This window comes from Ursus maritimus, unplaced genomic scaffold (genome assembly GCF_017311325.1).
Source record: "Ursus maritimus isolate PB19 unplaced genomic scaffold, ASM1731132v1 scaffold_23, whole genome shotgun sequence".
In the NCBI taxonomy this organism is placed as follows: domain Eukaryota; kingdom Metazoa; phylum Chordata; class Mammalia; order Carnivora; family Ursidae; genus Ursus; species Ursus maritimus.
The window spans coordinates 38199596-38220529 of record NW_024424786.1 but is presented as its reverse complement, the minus strand read 5'-3'; the positions used below and the strand labels follow the sequence as shown (position 1 = coordinate 38220529).

Here is a 20934-nt window from a genome sequence, read left to right as displayed (position 1 = left end):
TCTTTTTACTTGCTTGGGAAGTTGAGAGGGGAGAATTGTTGGGGTTGGGGCAGTATAATGGATAGCACTTTTTGCTCTTACAGGTAAGAGGCAGTGCATAGGCCTGAAATCCTTATTCCTGTGCCTTGACTTTTTTTTTTTTTTTTTTTTTTTTTTTTGCATCCTCCACTTGCCCATGCCTTGACCTCTTGATGCCAGCCTGGTTGCTGCTTTAGTAAAATAAGGATGATAGTGCCTGTTAATTCAGATTGTTGTGGGTATTACATAATGCTGACAGGGTGTTGTAGCACACTGCCTGGCACCTAATAAGTTTCCAATAAGTATTTACTAAAAGGGTAATTTAAAAAAAAATTATTTAAGACAGCGAGAGCAGGGGAGAGGGGCAGAAGCAGGCTCCATCCCAGGACCCTGGGATCATGACCTGAGCCAAAGGCAGGCGCTTAACTGGACTGAGCCACCCCTGTACCCCTAAAAGGGTAATTTTTAAAATGCAGCCATTCACAAATGGCCAGAGGAGCTTTGCGGTGACCTTTACAACTGCATTTCCTCTTCACTAAAAAGTACTGAGCACTTAGTATGCACCACACCGTTCTAACTGCTGTGTATGTATTAACTGAGTTAAGGCAGGTATCTGGGAATAGGGACAAGTATCCCATTTTGGAGATTGGGACACCAAAGCGCATGGCTCGCTGAAACCAACACAGGTAACCAACGGTGGAACCTGGGCACACCTGGGGAAGCCCGACTCTAGGGCTCAGGCGCTCAACCTCCAAGCTTCTGTGTCCTAGCCCCTCACTGCTGCTGATCACCACACCCTAATGCTCCCTCAAAGAGCTGCTAACCTTTTCCCTCTCACTCCCAGGGTATGGGACATAACAAATGTGTTTGGCTTAGGGCTTCACCATCCAGCAGCTGAAAACCAATGCTCCCATCTGGGTTTATACCTCCCATCTGGGTTTATACCTCAGTGTTACCAAGCTATTATTTACTGTTCTTGCTTTATTCCCGGGGACCTGGGATCGAGCCCCACATCGGGCTCCTCTGCTGGGAGCCTGCTTTTTCCTCTCCCACTCCCCCTGCTTGTGTTCCTTCTCTCGCTGCCTGTCAAATAAATAAATCTTAAAAATAAAAATAAATAAAAGCAAGCCCCCTCCCTTTCCCCCTTCAATTGAAATCTTGCTTGGAACCACAGGATGTAGAATAGATAACAGGGGGCACCTGGGTGGCTGAATTGGTTAAGGGTCGCACTCTTGGTTTCGGCTCAGGTCATGATCTCGGGGTTGTGAGATTGAGCCCCCCTCCTCCCACCATCTGCACTGAGTGGAGAGTCCACTTATGACTCCCTCTCCCCCTCCCCACCAGGGTCTCTCAAATAAATCTTTTTTTTTTTAATTAAAGATTTTATTTGTCAGAGAACACAAGCAAGGGGAGCGACAGGCAGAGGGAGAAGCAGTCTCCTTGCTGAGCAAGGAGGCCAATGAGGGACTCAATCCAGGACCCCAGGATTATGAACTGAGCAGAAGGCAGGACACTTAACAGACTGAGCCACCCAGGCATCCCTCAAATAAATCTTAAAAAAAAAAGAAAACAGACACCAGGGAGTGAATTGGTTGACTTGGATGTGGGGTGTGACCCAAATGCCAGCTTTATCTTTCCTTCAGTGGCATCTGCAAGAGATCCCATGACTGGATTCAGAGATTGTGAACTACCACCTTGAAATCCTTGGAAGGGGAACGCCCCTCTTTATTTATTGAAAGGCAGCTCTGTGCCAAGCAATGCACTTTACATTTCCAAGTTAATGTTTTTACAACAACCTTCAAGATAATTATCACCTTTTATGGAACAGGACTGAGGCTCAGACAGGTTTTGTAATATGCAGGACTTTAATCAAGATGTCTGACTCAAAGCACGCGCCTTTCACTCCTAGCAAATTGGCCTCCAACGGTTCAGTAGCCCCAGTAAAGCATCATGGCACATGCTAAATGCTAGCAGCCCCTCTCCAACCTCAAAGGACAGGAAACCCAAAATGCCCTCCATGGGCATCTACTGCTACAAGATTTTCCAGGACAGTTTTGATTTCGAGAATGTCGCCAGGTTATCACCTAAAGTACACGCAAACAGACCACATGACCTGACTTGTGTTTTGAAGATGTGGTCGTTGCAGGGCAGGTGGGAGCCACAGTCATCCGCGTCCACCGCACGGGCCCGCAGAACACTCAAAACACAGGCGTCAGACCACAGGGCTCAGTAACTGGACCGAAGAACGAGATTTATTGGTTCCTTCAGTTCGCCACATCCGACGCCCCGGCCCGCGACGTAGGACGTGAGAGCGCAGTCAGGGCAGCGTTTGGGGGCGGACGAGGGACATGCTCACCCCGCAGCGGCTCCCAGGGCGTCAGGGAGGCCTGGGCGCGGCATCCCGGGTCCGGACTCCCTGCCGGGCCTAGGGAGGAGAAAGGCCGCGTCGGACTTCTGCGCGGGAGCAAGGTCCCAGCGCCCACGAGGGAGGTCGGGGCTCACGCTGACCTCCCCCCGCCGCCGACCATCCAGTTCTTCCTCCAGGCCACGTTCTCCTGCGTGGCCGCTGCCTCCTGCAGAGTGGCCAGCACTAACTCTTTGGTCCTGGCCGCCTCGTCCCTGCGCCGCGGGTCCTGCTCGGGCATCTCCTGCGGGCAGGAAGGGAGGTTCGCAGTCCTGACCCCCCAGCCCGGGGCTCTCCGCCCGCCCAACCCCACCTCGCACCACCAATTACTCCCACCTTCAGCATCGCCTGTTTCTGCTGCTCTCCCGGGGTCACCAGGACAAAGAGCGCGGAGCCCACGCCAGCCCCCGCGCCCAGAAGGGCACCCACGAGCAGCGCTTTGCGCAAGCCCTCCATGGCCGACCGCGCTACCGGCGAGGCGCCCTCTGGAGCCTCCCGCCCCCTAGGAAGCCAGCCACGCCGTCTCACCGCCCCCCGCGCGGGCTAGAGCGGCCCGCAGAGGCAACCATAGAGAAGGGGCCGGGCTAGAGAGGGCCTGATCGGCCAAACGCTCCCAATCTGGAGCGCCTGGGTCTTAAAACACTGGGCTTAGCGGGGGAGGTTGAGCGCGTCCCGAAGCGTTGGCATCGAAGGGCCGAGCACCAGACCCATTGTCACGAAATTCAAAGTGGGATTGCTAAGGGGAGCGTGCGTGTCAGAGTGGCTGTCGGCCTGGTTGCTGTGGGTTTTGCAGTTGTCCAGATCCGAAAGTTCCTGATCGATGCAGCGCGCTAGGACTGTGCTCTGTAGTTTCCTACAATGATTTGTGCATTTTCAGTACAGCACATACATCCAGATGCTTACACACATCAGTCGGCTGACCCCCTCCAAATTCCCTCAATTTATGAACAAAAACTCAAAGCCAAGTGTACTGGGTGCGGAAAAAGATTATGGGTGAGGAAAAAGATTATATATATGTATGAGTGTGTGTGTGTATATATATATAATTTGTAATATATGTATATATGTATATAAGTAATATACGTATATTATATGTAATATATAATATATTACATATATAATAACCATACATTTTATATATTACATGCATAATAAATTACATATTATTACATACATGTAATAATAATTACATGTATTATATATATTATATATATCTTTATTTACTTCCTTTTTTAAAATTTTATTTTTAAGTAACCTCCACACCCAATGTGGGGCTCGAACTCACCACCCAGAGATCATAAGTTGCAGGTACCACTGATGGAGCCAGCCAGGCACCCCTGTTTAACTTGTTAAAAGTACATTTGTTGGGGGCGTCTGGGTGGTTCAGTCAGTTAAGCATCTGCCTTTGGCTCAGGACATGATCTCAGGGTCCTGGGATAGAGTCCCACATCGGGCTCACTGCTCAGCTGGGGTCAGCTTCTCCCTCTCCCTCTGCCTCTCCCCCACTGCTCGTGCTGTATCTCTCAAATAAGTAAATAAAATCTTTTTTAAAAAGGAGTAAATTTGTTGTTTTCTCATCATGGTATACCCTTGTATTCCCCCACCCCCCAACCAATGAAAACTCTGAATTTGGAGTAACATACTGAATTCTGGTTTGCAGAAGAAAGCACCCTTTAGTTGGGTGACTCTGGACAAGTCATTTAAGTTCCTTGTGCCCTGGTTTCTTTCTTTTTTTTTTTTTTAAGATTTTATTTATTTATTTGACAGAGATAGAGACAGCCAGCGAGAGAGGGAACACAGCAGGGGGAGTGGGAGAGGAAGAAGCAGGCTCATAGCAGAGGAGCCTGATGTGGGGCTCGATCCTATAACGCCGGGATCATGCCCTGAGCCAAAGGCAGACGCTTAACCGCTGTGCCACCCAGGCGCCCCTGTGCCCTGGTTTCTGCAACAGAAAATAGGGCTAATGACAGTATCTATCTCATAGTTCTAGGATAATCAAATGAGTTTATATATAAAGCATTTAAAACCGTTCCTGGCAAACTGTTAACACCATATAAATATTCGTTAAATAGGATACAAAGAAATATGGCAAATCAGGAGACCCAGTGAGCTAAGGAATCAGGAAATTCCAAATTTGTTAGCAAAGCTCTTCACTCACAGGGCTTTAATCCAGATGCCCTTGTTCACTCCTATCCCTCCTGCCTTTCCCAGGCTCACCCAGGCAGTGAGGAGACACAAAGCTCCTATTCCACCTCTTGGGATTTTCCCCTCCCCTGGAAGGCCCATAATCTCCTAGCTTGTCATTCTCTTCTCAGAAGTGATTAAGGGGCCAGGCTCCAAAGATTAAAGAAGCAGTCTGTGGAGTGTACTGAGCTGGGTACTCCACTTTGAGTTCAACCACTCTGCACTCCAAGACTTAGCACCCATGGCCCTTGTGCCCGGGAGCAGTGAGGGTGGGCCTTGGCCTAGAGATAGCCCAGGCTCCTCCCAGCACCCAGAAAGTCCTAGGCTGACCAACCCTCTGTGGATGGACAGAGGAGAAATTGTCAGGGTCGAAGGTCACCAGGATGCTCAGGTTAGTACTTCCCCACCCTGTGTCCGGCTGCTGGCTCATCCTCCAACCTGGTCCATGCGCCCTGCTGTCCCCATTCAGGTTGTCTCCCAAAAGACCCGCCTGCCCTCCATTGTGGTGGAAGCCTCAGAGGTGAGCGAAGACAGCGGGGAGCTTGGCTGGCCACAGGAAGAGCTGCTGCTGCTCACCGATGAGGAAGAGGAGGCCGAGGTCTTCTTCCAGGACCAAAGCGAAGAGCCAGGTGAGGGAAGCGGCTGCTTCAGTGGAGTCGTTGTGACCTGGATATTCTGGGCAGGACTGAGATGGAAAACTCAGTTGTGTCCCCTGCGCCAAGGAGTATAGGTACACAGTAGGTGCTTAGTAAATGTAGTGGAAAAAAATGTATGGGTGGAGAGAAAAGTCAAGGTGTCTAGCAAAGTAGAACTTTAGAGGGAAGTTCTGAGGTCAGATGGGTGATGCCTTTTAATTATTTTTAATGTTTTAAAATATTCACATTGTTTGGGGCGCCTGGGTGGCTCAGTTGGTGAAGTGTCTGCCTTCAGCTCAGGTCATGATCCCAGGGTCCTGGGACTGAGCCCTGCATCGGGCTCCTTGCTCAGCGGGGAGCCTGCTTCTCCCCTGCCTGCTGCTCCCCCTGCTTGTGCTTGCTCTCTCCCTCTCTCTCTGTCAGATAAATAACTAAAATCTTTTTTTTTTTTTTAAGATTTTATTTATTTATGTGACAGACAGACAGCAAGAGAGGGAACACAGCAGGGGGAGTGGGAGAGGAAGAAGCAGGCTCACAGCGGAGGAGCCCGATGTGGGACTCGATCCCGGAACGCCGGGATCACGCCCCGAGCCGAAGGCAGACGCTTTAACGACTGCGCTACCCAGGCGCCCCTAAATAACTAAAATCTTAAAAATATATATATTCACAGTTTGTTGTGGGGGAAAAAAGGTAATAAAATTATCCCAAATCAACTACCCAGAGATAAGTTACATTTTGGATGCCTTTTCTTCCAGAGTTTTCCCCATGTCTGATACTGTTCTAGAAGCTTATTTATTAGCATTTACAGTGCTTTTATCTCATGATTTCCAAAACCCAATGAGGGAGATCCCTTCATCCTTGTGAGGAAACAGGCTGTAAAATTAGCCTTTAAAAATTTTTTTTATTTTTAATTTTTTTAATCTACTTAACAGAGAGAGCGCACAAGCAGGGGGGATGGCAGAGGGAGGAGAGGGAGAAGCAGATTCCCCGCTGAGCAGGGAGCCTGATGCAGGGCCGGGCCCAGGACCCTGGGATCACACCCCGAGCCAGATGCTTAACCTACTGAGGCACCCAGGCACCCCTGAAATTAGCCTCTAATTTTTTTTTTAAGGTTTTATTTATTTGAGAGGGAGAGAGCACAAGCAGGGGGAATGGCAGGCAGAAGGAGAGGGAGAAGCAGACAGACTCCCTGCTGAGCAAGGAGCCTGATGCCCGGCTCGATCTTAGGACCCTGGGATCACGACCTGACCCAAAGGCAGACACTTAACTGACTGAGCCACCCAGGCGCCCCTGAAATTAGCCTCTTAATTATAATTGCTGTATTACTTTTGTAATAAGAAAAAAAATACACAAATTTGTTTCATCTTTTTGGAAGTCAATAATAGATCAGGAATATTTTTCATTCTTAATGGGCTCTTCAACTCCTCTCTCCCCCAGGCTGGACTTGGAGCCCACTGGACCCCAGATCTCCCTTAAGAACCTTTAACCCAGAACTCGGCTGGGGGCAGGAACAGGGAGAACAAGAGGTCTCCTGGATTCCTGGGGACACAGAATATCAGGAGGCCTCCAACCCCTGTCCTCTCTGGAACCCAGCAGCAGGCTCCCGTGTTTGTAGAAGCTGTTTTGTGGAATATTCGCATCTCCTGCCTCCCAGGAGCTTTGAGGGTAAGTATCGTTCTGTCTCCTGCAATATTTCCGTGGTTTGTTATGAGGCCCATCTATCAGTTCTTTCAGTCTTCCCCTTTTACAGGTGAGGACAAGAGGCTTAGAGGTGAGGCTGCTGGCTCACACAAGTCAGTCAATACTGGGATTTGGATTAAGAACTCCTCTATTAAGAACTCCTCTAACAGGGGCACCTGGGTGGCTCAGTCGGTCAAGCACCCGACTCTTGGGCCCTGATTTGGGCTCCGCGCTGGGCATGGAGACGGCCTAGGATTCTCCCTCTGCCCCTCCCACCTGCTCTCTCTCTCTCAAAATAAATCTAAAAACAAACAAAACTCCTGTGTTTTTAGGAGTTCCAGTTCGTTGGGGCTGGGGAAGGAGCCACTGCACCTTCTCTATTTAGCATCCCTCTTGTGCCTGCCATTGCTAAATGCTCCACGTTTCACCATCATATGTAATCCCCTAATTCCGGATATTATTCCTACCCTGCTGCCAGTGCATGAACCGGGGCTCGGAACATTCAATACTCTGTGCACTGAGCTAGTAAATGTGGAGGCCAGGCCTCAAATCCTCACTTCCCAGCTATCTTACAAAGTTGAAAAGCTATATCCAACGCTCTCCTCACCCAACAGAAAAATTCAGGTCAAGACTGAAGTCTTTAATGAGAGCCTTGAACCAAGTAAGCAAAGTAGGTGATGCCCTTGAAAGGGCCTAGCTCCTGCACAGTCACAGTCCAGCCTGGGGACCCTTGCTCCAGGCAGGGCAGCCGCACATCAGGGTCCTCGTCTGAGAACTGAATCAGGGTCCCCTGGGGGCTTAGGACCCTGAGGCACTCAGACAGAAGCTGGTAAGCCCCGGAGCGACCACCCCGGGCAACAGCATCCCAGGTGCCCTTATCCAGCACTAGCTGGAAGGACCCGGAGGAAGCCACTGGCTCCAGGTTCTGGGCATCAGCCTGCATGAAGTGGAGCCGGGAGGCAGGGTGCCCAGGGAACAGGGGTGTTTGGCCTTCGCCACCTTCCAGAAGACTCTTCATGTGGGCCACAGCCACAGGAGAGAAGTCCACCCCCAGCACATGCACGGGACGTGGGCACTTGGTGTAGAGGCCCGTACACAGGCTGGAGGTCCCACAGCCCACGTCCAATACCCGCAGTGGGCAGGCAGCCCGTGCCTCCTGCAGCAGCGGCAGGAGCAACCCCTGGGCTTCCTCGTACCCAAAGAACCAGTCGAACGTGGGGACGCTGCCCAGACGGGTATCGGCATGGAGCTTATCCCAGAGGCTACGGTCGGCCAGGCAGCTACCAGCCAGGGAGCCTGTGGACACGAGCGCAATACATGGGTCACCCAGCGCCCATGTTACATCAAATATGCTGCAGAAACGTTGCAATATACCCTAGGGTTTGAAGAATCACAATTTCAGGGACTAGACTCCCAGGTCACTAAGAACCCTCCCTCCCACTCTGTCCACCTTCCCTACCCGCCAAAGCGCGGCACGCCCCAGCAGCCAGGGTCACCACGTGGAGGGTTCGGCGTAGCGCGGCCATCTGGAGATCCCTTCAAAGTCGGCCAGAGAACGTTCCGCGAAATGTCGCCCGCACTCCCGCAGGAGCCTGAGGTCCAAGAGAAAAGCTGCAAATTCCGCTTTGTGGAATAAGGCGTACAGCCTCCCTAACAACAACCTCGGAAAAAAGAACGCGGACACACACCTACTAGGGTACGAACGGCCTTTATTGTTTGCAACGGGCAGTGAAAGGGGAGGGAACACTACAGCTCCGGCTCCAGGGGCGGTTCCAAAGACCTGAAATCAAAGCAGAAGGCGTGAGCACAACAGGGAGGAGCCTGCAGAACCTTGGTTCCGCCACGCTTCTCAGAGCCCTTGTCCCGGCGCTTGAGGATAGAACCGGCGGACTGGAAGCCGCGGGCACCGAAGACATGACGCCGAGGGGGCCGGAGCCCTTTCCCTCTGCCTCCGTACATTACGGGGACCGGGACCGCACGCCCGACCCCCGCCAAGAAAAGGAGGGTGCGCAGGCCTCGTCCAGAACCCCCAACCCAGCAACCGGCTCCGCAATCACAAATCGTACCTCTTACGTCGCTGTCCTCCAAAAGACTGGTACGGCGGCCGAGCGCATTTATAAAGCCTCAGGACCCGCCTCCGAGCTGCGATTGGCTCGCGGAGGATGAGGGGCGGGGCCGACGCTGACGCAGAGCAGAGCCAAAACGCGGTCGCAAAGCCAGGTTCGCTGCGCCGCCATGGGGGCTCCTGGCGGAAAGATCAACCGACCCCGAACGGTGACTGTGTGGGAGCCCCGACTTTGTTTCCCCAAGAGTCCTGGAGCCCTTTAATCTCGCCAGAGATGGGATCTATGGGCTGGAGTCGCCGGGTGTGGGGTCCTGGGTCACGGGTTTCCGTCTGATTAGCATCTCCCTCCCCATTAGGAGCTGAAGAAGAAGCTGTTCAAGCGACGGCGGGTGTTGAACCGGCAGAGGCGACTGAAGCACCGGGTGATCGGGGCTGTGATAGACGAAGGGCTGATCACGCGGCACCACCTGAAGAAGCGGGCGTGAGTGCCAGACCTTCTTTGCTTTGCTCCTCCCCACCGAGTCCTCTTTCCCCTTCCTGCCGAGCTCCACCGCAAGTATGCCCCTTGCTTTCCGTGTGCACTGACGTTTATATAAGCAGCGTTTGTGAGCTGTGCTTGTGCCTGCACTCCGCTAGCTAGCCTGTCACAGGACCGGTAGTTCACAACCTCTATGGGTCTTGGACCCCACTAAGAACGTAAGACCTGTCGACTCACCCACCTCCCCAAGTAACATTGCACGTCCACATAGATTTTTATAAATAAATTTAAAGCATACATGGGACGCCTGGGTGGCTCAGTCAGTTAAGGGTTTGCCTTCAGCTCAGGTCACGATCCCAGCGTCCTGGGATCGAGTCCTGCATCGGGCTCCTTGCTCAGCGGGAGCCTGCTTCTCCCTCTGCCTGCAACTCCCCCTGCTTGTGCTCTTTCTGACAAATAAATAAGATCTTAAAAAAAAAATCACATAAATAAGTGTGCACGTACTTGATGAATTTTCACAAAAGTACCTGTGGGATTTTGCATATAGGTCTCAAGGACCCCACCCCCTGCCTTGGGAAAGAGTTCCCATCCCATTCTTTCATTGATTTCTTCATTGTAAATATTTACAGTTTTGTAGTATAATAAATCCATTTGGTCTTTGTCCCTGGTTCCAGGCACAGAGCTTCTAAAACCCCTGCAATTTCCTGAGTGATAGAGTGTCTGTTACGGCCTTTTTGTGCCCTTTTTGAGCACACCTAGGTTTATGCTAATCACAACTTAAGGTGGGCCTGGTCTCCAGAAAAACCAGGTGATGAGAGGGTTGGGAATTTAAACACCACCTACCTGGGAAGATTAAGCTCTATAAACACTCTTGAATAATAAGAGATTTGATGAGCTTCCTGGTTAGTGAACAGGTGGAGGTGCTGGGAAATTGGAGAGAGTAGGCAGATTCCGTCACTGTTCCCCGGACCTTACCCTATGTGTCTCCTTCATTTGGCTGTTCCTGAATTGCCTTTTACCATAAATAAGTAAATGCAAGTAAATGTTTCCCTGACTTCTGTGACTGTTCTAGCAAATTACTGAGTCTGGGAAGGAGATCGTTAAGAACCTTGATTTATAGCTGGTCATTCAGAAGTACACCATCTGAAGTGGGGGGCAGTCTTGTGAGACTGAGCCCTCAGCCTGGGGGATCTGATGCTATCTCCAGGTAGATGGTGTCAGAACTGAGTTAAATTTGTAGGATTCTCAGTCGGTGTCCACTGAATTTGAGAAAGCCTTGATGTGGGACAACCCCACACCTTTCTGGTGTCAGAAGTATTGAAAATAGGGGTATCTGGCTGGCTCAGTTGGTAGAGCATGCGACTCTTTTTATTTTATTTTATTTTATTTTATTTTATTTAAGATTTTATTTATTGGGGTGCCTGAGTGGCTTAGTCAGTTAAGCTCAGTTTGGCTCAGGTCATGATCCCAGTGTCCTGGGATCGGGTCCTGCGTTGGGCTCCCTGCTTCCTCTGCCTGTTGCTCCCTGTTTGTGTGTGCTCTCTCTCTCTCTGTCAAATAAATAAAAAAATATATATATATAAAAAACATGACCTGAGCAGAAGGTAGACATTTAGCTGACTGAGCCACCCAGGCGACACGAGCATGTGACTCTTGATTTCAGGGTCGTAAGTTCAAGTCCCATGTTGGGTGAGGAGCCTCCTTAAAAAATAAAAGTATTGAAAATAGAGGAGAGGAGAAAAGTAGCTTTCCTCTACAAGTTTCTGCCATATACCAAATTTTAACATTTAATGGTAAGTACTTTATATATGTACGGGGGTAGTATTAAGTATGTTAATGGCTAAGTGTTGGAGAGATAGAACTCACTACCTCAGAGCCCAGATTTTCAAAGTCTTTTTACTTTTTTTTTTTTTTTGAAAGATTTTATTTATTTATTTGACAGAGATAGAGACAGCTAGTGAGAGAGGGAACACAAGCAGGGGGAGTGGGAGAGGAAGAAGCAGGCTCATAGCCGAGGAGCCTGATGTGGGGCTCGATCCCAGAACGCCGGGATCACACCCTGAGCCGAAGGCAGACGCTTAACGACTGAGCCACCCAGGCGCCCCCAAAGTCTTTTTACTTGACTCCAAAGACCTTTTCAATAGTCAGAACCATCGTACATTGTTTAAGGTTAACCTGGGTATCTTTGCTCCTACCAACCCTTCAGGTCCAGTGCACGTGCCAACATTACTCTCTCTGGGAAGAAGCGCAGAAAGCTCCTTCAGCAGATCCGGCTGGCCCAGAAAGAGAAAGCAGCCATGGAAGGTGAGACTGGGGCACAGAGGTGGGTAAGGGGGCAGCCTGGATTTGTTGGGGTTCTTTAATACTTCCGCTTTCCTTTTGCTCAGTGGAAGCCCCCACAAGGCCAGCCAGGACTAGTGAACCACAGCCCAAGCGGCAAAAGAAGACAAAAGCCCCCCAGGATGTAGACATGGAGGACCTTGAAGATGAGAGCTGAATCTCTCACCCCTTCCATCAGAAGATTCTCAGCTGGAGCCAGAAGGATTCTGGTTGTTTCAGAGGACTTTGGAAAAAGCATTGCCCCTTTTCATTCTCCTCAGATGGCCTAGTGACCTGTCCCAGAGGGATGTGTTGAGAGAAAGAGGGCAGAGAAGAAAGACTGGAGAATGGGGCTCCCTCGCAGTCCGCTCCACTTGTAATAAAGCCCTAGAGTTCTCACTGAGCGGCGTGTGATTTAATGTGGGAATGGAAATGGGCATTCTTTACTGACTGAGCCAGCCAGGCACCCCAGGATTGTATTTTTAGTAAACTGAAAACTGAGCATTTTTTTTCCCGTTTAACATTCAGAACTTCTGTTGGAAGCCAGGGCTGGGGTGTTTAATTAAAGTGAAAAGCTGCCTGTACAGAGGTGTGTTCAACAGAGGAAAAGCCTATTCTCTCTGTCCTGTTTAATCAGGCTTCCTGGAAGAGGGAGGGTTTGGGCCCTGTGTTGCACCTCCCATCCCAGCTTTATTTTGAATTTCAAACCTTCAATAAAGTTAAGAAATTAGTACAATGAACCTTTATATATGCACTCAGATTTACCAATTTTTAACATTTTCCTACACGTGTTCTTTCTCTATGCACTTGCAAATATGTATGTCTGTGTGTTTTTGTCTTTGCTGACTTATCTGAAAGTCAGTTGCAGATGAGATTTTACCCCTAAGAACATTCTATATAGCCAAAATACTATTGTCACCCCTAACACATTTAACATTGGCTAATATTGAGTTTTTCATATCCGAATTTCCTTAGTTCCAATAATCTTTTTTTTTTTTTTAAGACTTTATTTTTAAGTAATCTCTACACCCAACCTAGGACTCAAATTCACAACCCGAGATCAAGAGTCACACATTCCACCGACTGAGCCTGCCAGGTGCCCCCAGAAAAGACATTTTAATATTTTGGTATGCCCGTTTTTCATAATTTTGTTGTACCCCCGTGTCTAAGGTGGAAGGAGCTTGCTGTGTTCAAAGAAGAGTTTCTGTATCTGGCATTATGCTAAGTCTTTTAATAAGTGATCTCAAGTGATCTTTGCAAAACATCTGTGAGATAGGAGACATCATACCCATTTTTACAGATGAGGAAATTGGCTTCAACTTACCTGGTTCAAAAGCCTCCTTTTTCAGATCGAAAGCGGAGACTCTGCGATGGGAAGTGTTGGGTTCCAGTTTGAGGCAGTGTTAGGAGCAGAAATTGTCTCATACTACTGTTCTAGAACAGATTTTCCGGGTAAGTAGTATATACACTCTGTAAGTGTATTTAAACTTACAAAATGTAAGAACAAAAAAAGAACCATAGGAAGTCATTTAGCTTTTAAAACACAATCACTTCAAAAGTGTTGTTGGAAAACAGACCTCCGTGCTTCAGAGCCAAAATACAGCAGGAAGACAAGAGTTTGGGATAAAGAGGAAAATTGGCGCCTGTAGCAAGCTATGGCCATCAAAAACCGTAAGCCCACCGGGAGGAAGGGGCTCAGAGGAAGGGGTCGGGGAGTTTTATAGGTAAATATAGGGTCTAGCTGGTTTCTGCAGGGCTTGTGTAGATGCTGCCAGTCTCCTTAGTCCTTTCCAGAGTGGTACCAGGTGACTGAAACAAAAGGCGAAAAAAGGAGAAGAAGTTTGCGGGAGAGGAAAAAGGTCACTTTAAAATCGAGCTTCGCTGAAGGATTAGCGCAGCCATCTTGATTTTTGTTCAATTCTATGTTTTTAAGTGGTTTCAAAAGTATCTTCAGAAACTGCCATCTGGTATTATGCTGACTCACACTTCCACTGAGAGCAGTAAGCCTTCTGGCCTCAGAACCGATTCTCCTTTTCATTTATTCAACCAACTATTAAGAGCCGACTACGTACCAGGCAAACACTATTGTAGGGAATGAGGATATAGCCTTCAACAAAATAGGTGTCAGAGAGCTTATTTTCTGGAGTTTATTCAACAAATATAATAAAAATAGCGAATGCTTATATAGTGCTTACTTAACCATTGCAGGCGCTAAGTCCTATACAGTGAATGATGTGGGGAACAAAGGCTAGAGAAATATAGAAAAAAATTAAACTTCCTTACAACTTACAGCCCATTGACGAGTACTCGAGACAGGCAGAGTGACCTTCCTCCAAGAAGTCAACTGCTTCAATGTTAATACTTTGCTAGAGGCAAAAGGCAACCTTTGTTTGACATTAGCCGGACCTTCAGGATCCTCTAAGTCTTCTTTCACAAACGAAAATCCTTTTGGAAACCTCTTTCATCTCTATCACCCCCCACCCCAAGATACATGTTAGCAATCATCCTCCAAGCATACGAGCCACTGATCTACATCTGAAGGGTCTCATGACTAAAGTTTTACTAGACAGTAGTAAATGAGCCCTCAAGGTCCTGGAAACCTTAGAGACTTACAGTCTCCCTGACCCCCTCCCAACTTAAAAGCATATAATCAGTCACTCCTCACAACCCCAGTGCAGCTCTTTCTGCCCACGGGTCCTGTCCCTGTGCTTTAATAAAACCATCTTTTTTGCACAGAAGACATCTCAAGAATTCTTTCTTGACCGTTCGCTCCCAGACCCCAACATTTCACATCAGTGAATATATTCCCTTGTTTCAATTTTCACAACAAACCCTATGAGGTAGTTGTACTATTATCATCCTCATTGGAGAAGAGGAAATAGGCATACAGGGGGTAAGTAGAGTACACAGCCAGTAAGTGGAATAGCTGGAACTTGATCTAGATAGACTGGCAGTTGTGGGGGCTCTTCAAGAGGTGCATATGAGCTCCTCATATAGTTACCACACTCTCTCTCTGCAAGCGAGAGCAGGGGTCCTGAGTTGGCAGGTTGGGGAGAGAGCAAAGCCTAAACAATGAAGACTAACAGACGGACAGAAGTACCAGCCGATAACTGGGAGAACACCTCCAGCCCAGCCAGCCCAATTTATTTTGGGCTTCCTCTCCTTCCCTTTATTTCCTTTTCCTCTCTTAGGAGTTTTCCCTCCCTCCCTCCTTTCTCATTCTCTCTCTTCCTCCCTCTCTCTCTCAGGCTCCCCACCACCGCGCAGCCCAGTGCGGGGCTTGAATTCACCGCCCTGAGATAGAGACCTGAGCTGACATCCAGACTCCAGGCTTAACCGACTGAGCCTTCCTGGTGCCCCTCCCTCCTTTCTTTTCGTCTTTTTTCCGCTTTTCCCATCCTTCTCTTCTTTAACTGCTTTTCCATGGTCACTGTTCGTTTCTTGTTTGTTAATTTATTTAATATCGTCACTATTTATTGATTAAAATGTTTCCTAGTGCTTCATTTTTTAAAACCTCGTGAGTTGAACACTTTGCATTTTTGGCTTTCGGCAAAATAATTAAATCCAACTGTGAATAGACGCAGCTAGCTTTAGTTTGTGTCTTAAACGCCCTTTGGCGGGGGGGAAAGGTTTCATTGAGGCCGGGGCGGCTTCTCGCTGTCACCGTCTCAGCCCCGTTCTGGGATCCCGATGCGGCCCGGAACCAATGTTATGAGGGTCGCGGACGTCGCCGGACGGGTTTTCCTGAGAAGCCTAGCCGCTGGTTCCTTTCGGGTTTCCCGTCAGCGCGCATGCGCTGCCTGCGCTTCGCCGCTCCCGCCTCGGGCTCGGGCTAGGGCTCCGGGATGTCCGCGTTGTGCGACCCTCCCGGGGCCCCAGGGCCTCCCGGGCCTGCCCCGGCCACCCACGGTCCCGCGCCGCTCAGGTAGTCAGAGCCCCTGGTATCTTCCCCCATCGCGCGGCCCTGCGCCGATCCCCAGCCTTCTCGGCAGAAACCCGGATCCTACCTCGAGAACTCGCGTCAGGGTTCTCAGAGATTCCTGGTCGGGTCTTCCCAGAACTCAGGGACTGCCTCACCAAAACTCTGGGCTCCAGTGCCCGCACTCCTAAGATCTCGGTCCTGCCTCCTCCTAACCCCCAACGCTTAGTTACCCCAGATCCCGGCCTTGTTCTCCCAAGAGTTGGGGATATCAGAACTCTTGGGAACCCAGCTGTCCTGCCCCTTTAAGACCCGAGAGAACCCAGGGTCCCCTGACTTCATGGAGACTCCCTGGGAACCCAGGCCCGGAAACCCACAAAATGCTTCCCTCTAGCCTTTGCCTTGCCCTCCAACTAAGCTACTTTCCCTCACCTTAGGGTGGTTGATTTGTTTATTTATTTAAGGAATCAGAGAGGGCACAGTCGGAGCCCTATCAGCCCCTAGAGGATGCGGTCTTCTTTGGCAGAAAAGGCAGTAAGAGGAAGGGGACTTTGCCACTTCCCATAACACTGGCTTCTGAATGCCTAAGACTGAAGCCATATGTTTTGGGAGGGGAAGAGTTGAAAGGCAGGCATTACCTTGTCTCTATTCTGGACACTGTGATTCCTAGGCACACCGAGGATGCCTGGAAGGTGGTTGTTGATGTGGAGTTCAAGGGGTGGGTGGTTAGGATGCTTGCAGAATATGGGGAAAAACAGGTACTAAGAGGCCTTTATGAGGGACAAGTTGAGTTTAGGATTCTCTTTAAGAGCATAATCCTGGGTGCTTGTGTTTTGGAGGGAGGGTAGTCAAGCTGGAAAGGTGTTTTTAAAAGCAGATATTATAGCCACACAAGATATATTCACTCAATTCAACAAATACTTATGGAGTACTTCCTGTATACCAGGCACCTCATAGAACGAGATTCAGTGTTGAAGAGCATTGAAATGTTTACTACCCTTTTGGGGCTTATAGTCTGATCACTTAACGTTGATTTCCTTATCTGTAAAATGGGATCATACCTTAATTGGGCTGTTGTCTGGATTGAATTAATACCTAACATTGATATTATTGTTATTATTGAAAGAAAAATATTTATTGGGTGATTAGTGTGAACTTGATATGGTGCTTAAGTGTTTCATGTACATTATCTTAAGGAGGGAAGTACAGTTACCCTTATTTTACATGGAAAGAAACCAAAGCTCACAGGGGGAATGTAATGTGCCTAACATCTCCCAACGCTCTAAGTCTGCTTCTCTTGCTTCCTTTCAGTGCTCAAGAGCTGTCCCAGGAAATCAAGGCTTTTCTGACTGGCGTGGACCCTATTCTGGGCCATCAACTCTCGGCCCGGGAACATGCTCGCTGTGGTCTTCTCCTGCTCCGCTCTTTGCCACCTGCTCGGGCTGCCGTGCTTGACCACTTGCGAGGTGTCTTTGATGAGAGTGTCCGGGCCCACCTGGCTGCCCTGGATGAAAGCCCCGTGGCTGGCCCCCCTCACCTCCGTCCACCCCCACCCTCCCATGTCCCTGCTGGGGGACCTGGTCTAGAAGATGTGGTGCAGGAAGTACAGCAGGTGCTGTCTGAGTTTATCCGGGCCAACCCAAAGGCCTGGGCACCTGTGATTAGTGCATGGTCTATTGACCTCATGGGGCAACTGAGCAGCACATACTCGGGCCAGCACCAGCGTGTGCCCCATGCCACTGGCTCTCTCAACGAATTGCTGCAGCTATGGATGGGCTGTCGGGCCACCCGCACGTTAATGGACATCTATGTTCAGTGTCTCTCAGCTCTCATTGGTAGTTGCCCAGATGCCTGCGTGGATGCCTTGCTGGATACCTCTGTCCAGCATTCCCCACACTTCGACTGGGTTGTGGCCCATATTGGCTCCTCTTTTCCTGGCACTATCATCTCCCGAGTTCTCTCCTGTGGCCTTAAGGATTTCTGTGTTCACGGTGGGGCTGGAGGTGGAGCTGGTGGCAGTGGTGGAAGTTCTTCTCAAAACCCCTCTATTGACCCCTTTCCTGGATCTCCTGCTATCCCTGGGGAGAAACGGGTGCCCAAGATTGCCTCAGTTGTAGGCATCCTAGGGCACCTGGCCTCCCGCCATGGAGACAGCATCCGCCGGGAGCTTCTGCGAATGTTCCATGATAGTCTGGCAGGGGGCTCTGGGGGCCGGAGCGGGGACCCGTCCCTTCAGGCCACAGTTCCCTTCCTGCTGCAGCTGGCAGTCATGTCACCAGCTTTGCTGGGCACAGTCTCTGGAGAGTTGGTGGACTGCCTTAAGCCCCCAGCTGTGCTGAGTCAGCTGCAGCAACACCTGCAGGGATTCCCACGAGAGGAGCTGGACAACATGCTGAATCTGGCTGTGCACCTGGTGAGCCAGGCCTCGGGGGCAGGTGCCTACCGCCTGTTGCAGTTCCTGGTGGACACAGCTATGCCTGCCTCAGTCATTACCACCCAAGGCCTGGCTGTGCCGGACACTGTGCGTGAGGCCTGTGACCGGCTGATCCAGCTACTGCTGCTGCACCTGCAAAAACTGGTTCATCACCGGGGAGGGTCTCCTGGGGAAGGGGTGCTGGGCCCGCCCCCACCCCCCCGCCCTGTGCCCTTTCTAGATGCGCTAAGAAACCATGTTGGAGAGCTGTGTGGAGAGACCTTACGATTGGAACGGAAGCGCTTCCTCTGGCAACACCAGCTCTTGGGCCTGCTCTCTGTCTATACTCGGCCTAGCTGTGGACCTGAGGCCTTGGGCCATCTCCTGAGCCGGGCCCGAAGCCCTGAAGAGTTGAGTCTGGCCACCCAATTATATGCAGGGCTGGTGGTCAGTCTCTCTGGCCTCCTGCCTCTGGCTTTCCGAAGCTGCCTGGCTCGGGTGCACGCAGGGACTCTGCAGCCTCCCTTCACTGCCCGGTTCCTGCGCAACTTGGCACTGCTAGTGGGGTGGGAACAGCAGGGTGGTGAGGGCCCTGCAGCCCTAGGGGCCCGGTTTGGGGAGTCTGCATCAGCCCATTTGTCTGACCTGGCTCCTCTTCTGCTACATCCTGAGGAGGAAGTAGCTGAAGCTGCTGCCTCCCTCCTGGCCATTTGTCCCTTTCCTCAAGAAGCCCTGTCCCCCTCCCAACTCCTGGGACTTGTGAGAGCTGGAGTACATCGCTTCTTTGCCTCTCTGAGGCTGCATGGCCCCCCAGGTGTGGCTTCGGCCTCTCAGCTTCTTACCCGCCTCTCTCAGACCTCCCCAGCTGGGCTCAAGGCTGTCTTGCAGCTGCTAGTTGAGGGAGCCCTACATCGGGGCAACGCAGAACTGTTTGGAGGGGAAGTGGATAGGGACAATGAGACTCTTTCAGTTGTTTCAGCTCCTTTGGCTTCTGCCTCCCTGTTGGACACAAACCGACGGCACACGGCAGCTGTGCCAGGGCCTGGAGGGATTTGGTCAGTTTTCCACGCTGGAGTCATCGGTCGTGGCCTAAAACCACCCAAGTTCGTCCAGTCGCGCAATCAGCAGGAAGTGATCTATAACACCCAGAGCCTCCTCAGCCTCCTGGTGCACTGCTGCAGTGCTCCTGGGGGTACTGAATGTGGGGGCTGCTGGGGGGCTCCCACCCTGAGCCCCGAGGCAGCCAAAGCGGTGGCAGTGACCTTGGTGGAGAGTGTGTGTCCTGATGCAGCTGGTGCTGAGCTAGCCTGGCCCCCTGAGGAGCACGCCCGCGCCACCGTGGAGCGGGATCTCCGCATTGGCCGGCGCTTCCGGGAACAGCCCCTGCTCTTTGAGCTGTTAAAGCTGGTAGCGGCTGCTCCCCCAGCCCTATGCTACTGTTCCGTGCTCTTGCGGGGGCTACTAGCCGCCCTTCTGGGTCATTGGGAAGCCTCTCGCCACCCTGATACAGCTCACTCTCCCTGGCACCTGGAGGCATCCTGCACCCTGGTAGCTGTCATGGCAGAGGGAAGCCTCCTGCCACCAGCCCTGGGTAATATGCACGAGGTATTTAGCCAACTGGCACCTTTTGAAGTGCGTCTGCTGCTGCTCAGTGTCTGGGGCTTTCTCCGGGAGCATGGGCCATTGCCCCAGAAGTTCATCTTCCAGTCAGAGCGTGGCCGCTTCATCCGGGACTTCTCCAGGGAGGGTGGAGGTGAGGGTGGACCCCATCTCGCTGTGCTGCACAGTGTCCTCCACCGCAACATTGACCGCCTGGGCCTTTTCTCTGGCCGTTTCCAGGCGCCTTCACCGTCCACTCTCCTTCGGCAGGGGACATAGCTTTTTCCAAGCTTCGGAAGCCAAGGGAGGTTGAGCAGTGAGAGAGATAGGGAGCTAAGGTGCTGCAGAAAGGTGGAGGTTTCTCTTCTAAAACCTTGGCCTAAAGAGCGCTGTCACTTTTTTCCTCCCCCACCTTTTTTTTCTAAATAAAATTTGCCGAGTTGAGAAAAGCAGAGTCCAGCGCCTCTGTCTGATGCTTAGAGCTGGCAAAGTCGGACAGCGCCTGGCTCTGGACAACCCCGCCCCCGCCCTCAGGCCACGCCCCTGGCCCCGCCTGCCGCCGGCATTTATTGTGCGCGCTCTGCCAATGGGACAACCACCCGGCCGCTCTCTGGTCGGGCCAATCAGAAGGCCGGAAGGGGCGGGCGCTAAGATACGTGGCTCAACGCGCGCGGGGGGAGGAGAGGCTCGGGGTCAAGGAGCAAACCCGGCACAAGATGGCGGCGGTAGCGGCAGTGGCGGCGCGTAGGAGGCGGTGAGGAGCCCGGAACCCGGGGGCACGCCCGGGACGCCCCAGGCCCCCCAAACCCTGTATCTCTCCTTCCTGTGTGTCCTCCTGAGACTCTGTTACCCCCTGGCCTCGTGAGCACCCTTTGTCCCTCTGGAGGTGGCCTCAGGCTCCCCCCGTTTCCTCGCGGTAGATCCGCGCGGCGTTGGGGGCCCTTGCTTCTGGGGCTCCCAGCTCCAGCCCGGCGGTTCAAGAAGGCCGCAACCGTTCGCTCTTCTTGGCCTTGGCCGCTCTCAGCCGCCCCCGCCCTTGGCGGCTCGCGGCGGTTAACGCTGCCGCCTCCTTCCTGCAGTGTGCGGGACCGTCCGGGCGGGGGACTAGACGCGGCCGGGCTTCTGGGAACGCAGTCCGCTGCCCTGCGGGCCCCTCACCCGGGAAGCACCGCGGCCTGCTGTCCCGCCTGCACTACTCTTCTTGCCCTACCCCCCCCCCC

At 51.4% G+C, this 20934-nt stretch overlaps 4 protein-coding genes and 1 non-coding gene across 12 annotated transcripts in view; 2 read left to right on the top strand and 3 right to left on the bottom strand.

Annotated features, from left to right (window-relative positions):
- Positions 1-1864: 1864 nt before the first annotated feature.
- LOC103678193 (ubiquinol-cytochrome-c reductase complex assembly factor 3) overlaps positions 1865-20934 on the bottom strand; it is a 23163-nt gene continuing 4093 nt past the window's right edge. Inside the window, exons 3-5 of one of the 3 annotated variants that reach the window (XM_040639244.1) lie at positions 2759-2907; positions 2527-2666; positions 1865-2443 (exon numbers count right to left, since the gene is read on the bottom strand). In XM_040639244.1, coding sequence (XP_040495178.1) covers positions 2371-2443; positions 2527-2666; positions 2759-2878 — 333 coding nt within the window. In that variant the 5' untranslated portion in view covers positions 2879-2907 and the 3' untranslated portion in view covers positions 1865-2370. Of the gene's footprint in view, positions 2667-2758; positions 2952-20934 lie in introns of those variants that run through there. The other 2 variants (XM_008707511.2, XM_008707512.2) reach the window with 2 other exon arrangements.
- Positions 5155-9130, bottom strand: CSKMT (citrate synthase lysine methyltransferase). 4 transcript variants are annotated; one of them, XR_005837144.1, is made up of 4 exons: positions 8988-9130; positions 8610-8701; positions 8381-8513; positions 5155-5291 (listed from the first exon to the last, which is right to left on the bottom strand). XR_005837144.1 is itself a non-coding variant. In XM_040639243.1 (4 exons), the coding sequence occupies exons 3-4, from the start codon at positions 8445-8447 to the stop codon at positions 7562-7564; spliced, it is 723 nt and encodes a 240-aa protein (XP_040495177.1). In that variant the 5' UTR covers positions 8448-8532; positions 8610-8701; positions 8988-9130; the 3' UTR covers positions 7543-7561. The 4 variants fall into 4 exon arrangements, 2 of the variants coding, with proteins under 2 accessions (XP_040495177.1, XP_008705730.1); XR_005837145.1 differs by having other exon boundaries at positions 5189-5318; XM_040639243.1 differs by lacking the exon at positions 5155-5291 and adding an exon at positions 7543-8217 and having other exon boundaries at positions 8381-8532.
- Positions 8778-8926, bottom strand: LOC121104867. Its single transcript, XR_005837241.1, has one exon. It is a non-coding gene; the product is annotated as a small nucleolar RNA SNORA57 (small nucleolar RNA).
- On the top strand, positions 9033-12186 carry CUNH11orf98 (chromosome unknown C11orf98 homolog). Its single transcript, XM_008707510.2, has 4 exons — positions 9033-9195; positions 9343-9467; positions 11671-11768; positions 11852-12186. Exons 1-4 carry the CDS (start codon positions 9157-9159, stop codon positions 11959-11961), a joined length of 372 nt encoding a protein of 123 aa, XP_008705732.2. The 5' UTR covers positions 9033-9156; the 3' UTR covers positions 11962-12186.
- The window catches only part of INTS5 (integrator complex subunit 5), a 6331-nt gene continuing 963 nt past the window's right edge, over positions 15567-20934 (top strand). Inside the window, exons 1-2 of one of the 3 annotated variants that reach the window (XM_040639239.1) lie at positions 15567-15708; positions 17014-19243. In XM_040639239.1, the coding sequence (XP_040495173.1) occupies positions 15629-15708; positions 17014-19243 (2310 nt within the window). In that variant the 5' untranslated portion in view covers positions 15567-15628. Of the gene's footprint in view, positions 15709-17013; positions 20164-20934 lie in introns of those variants that run through there. The other 2 variants (XM_040639240.1, XM_008707506.2) reach the window with 2 other exon arrangements.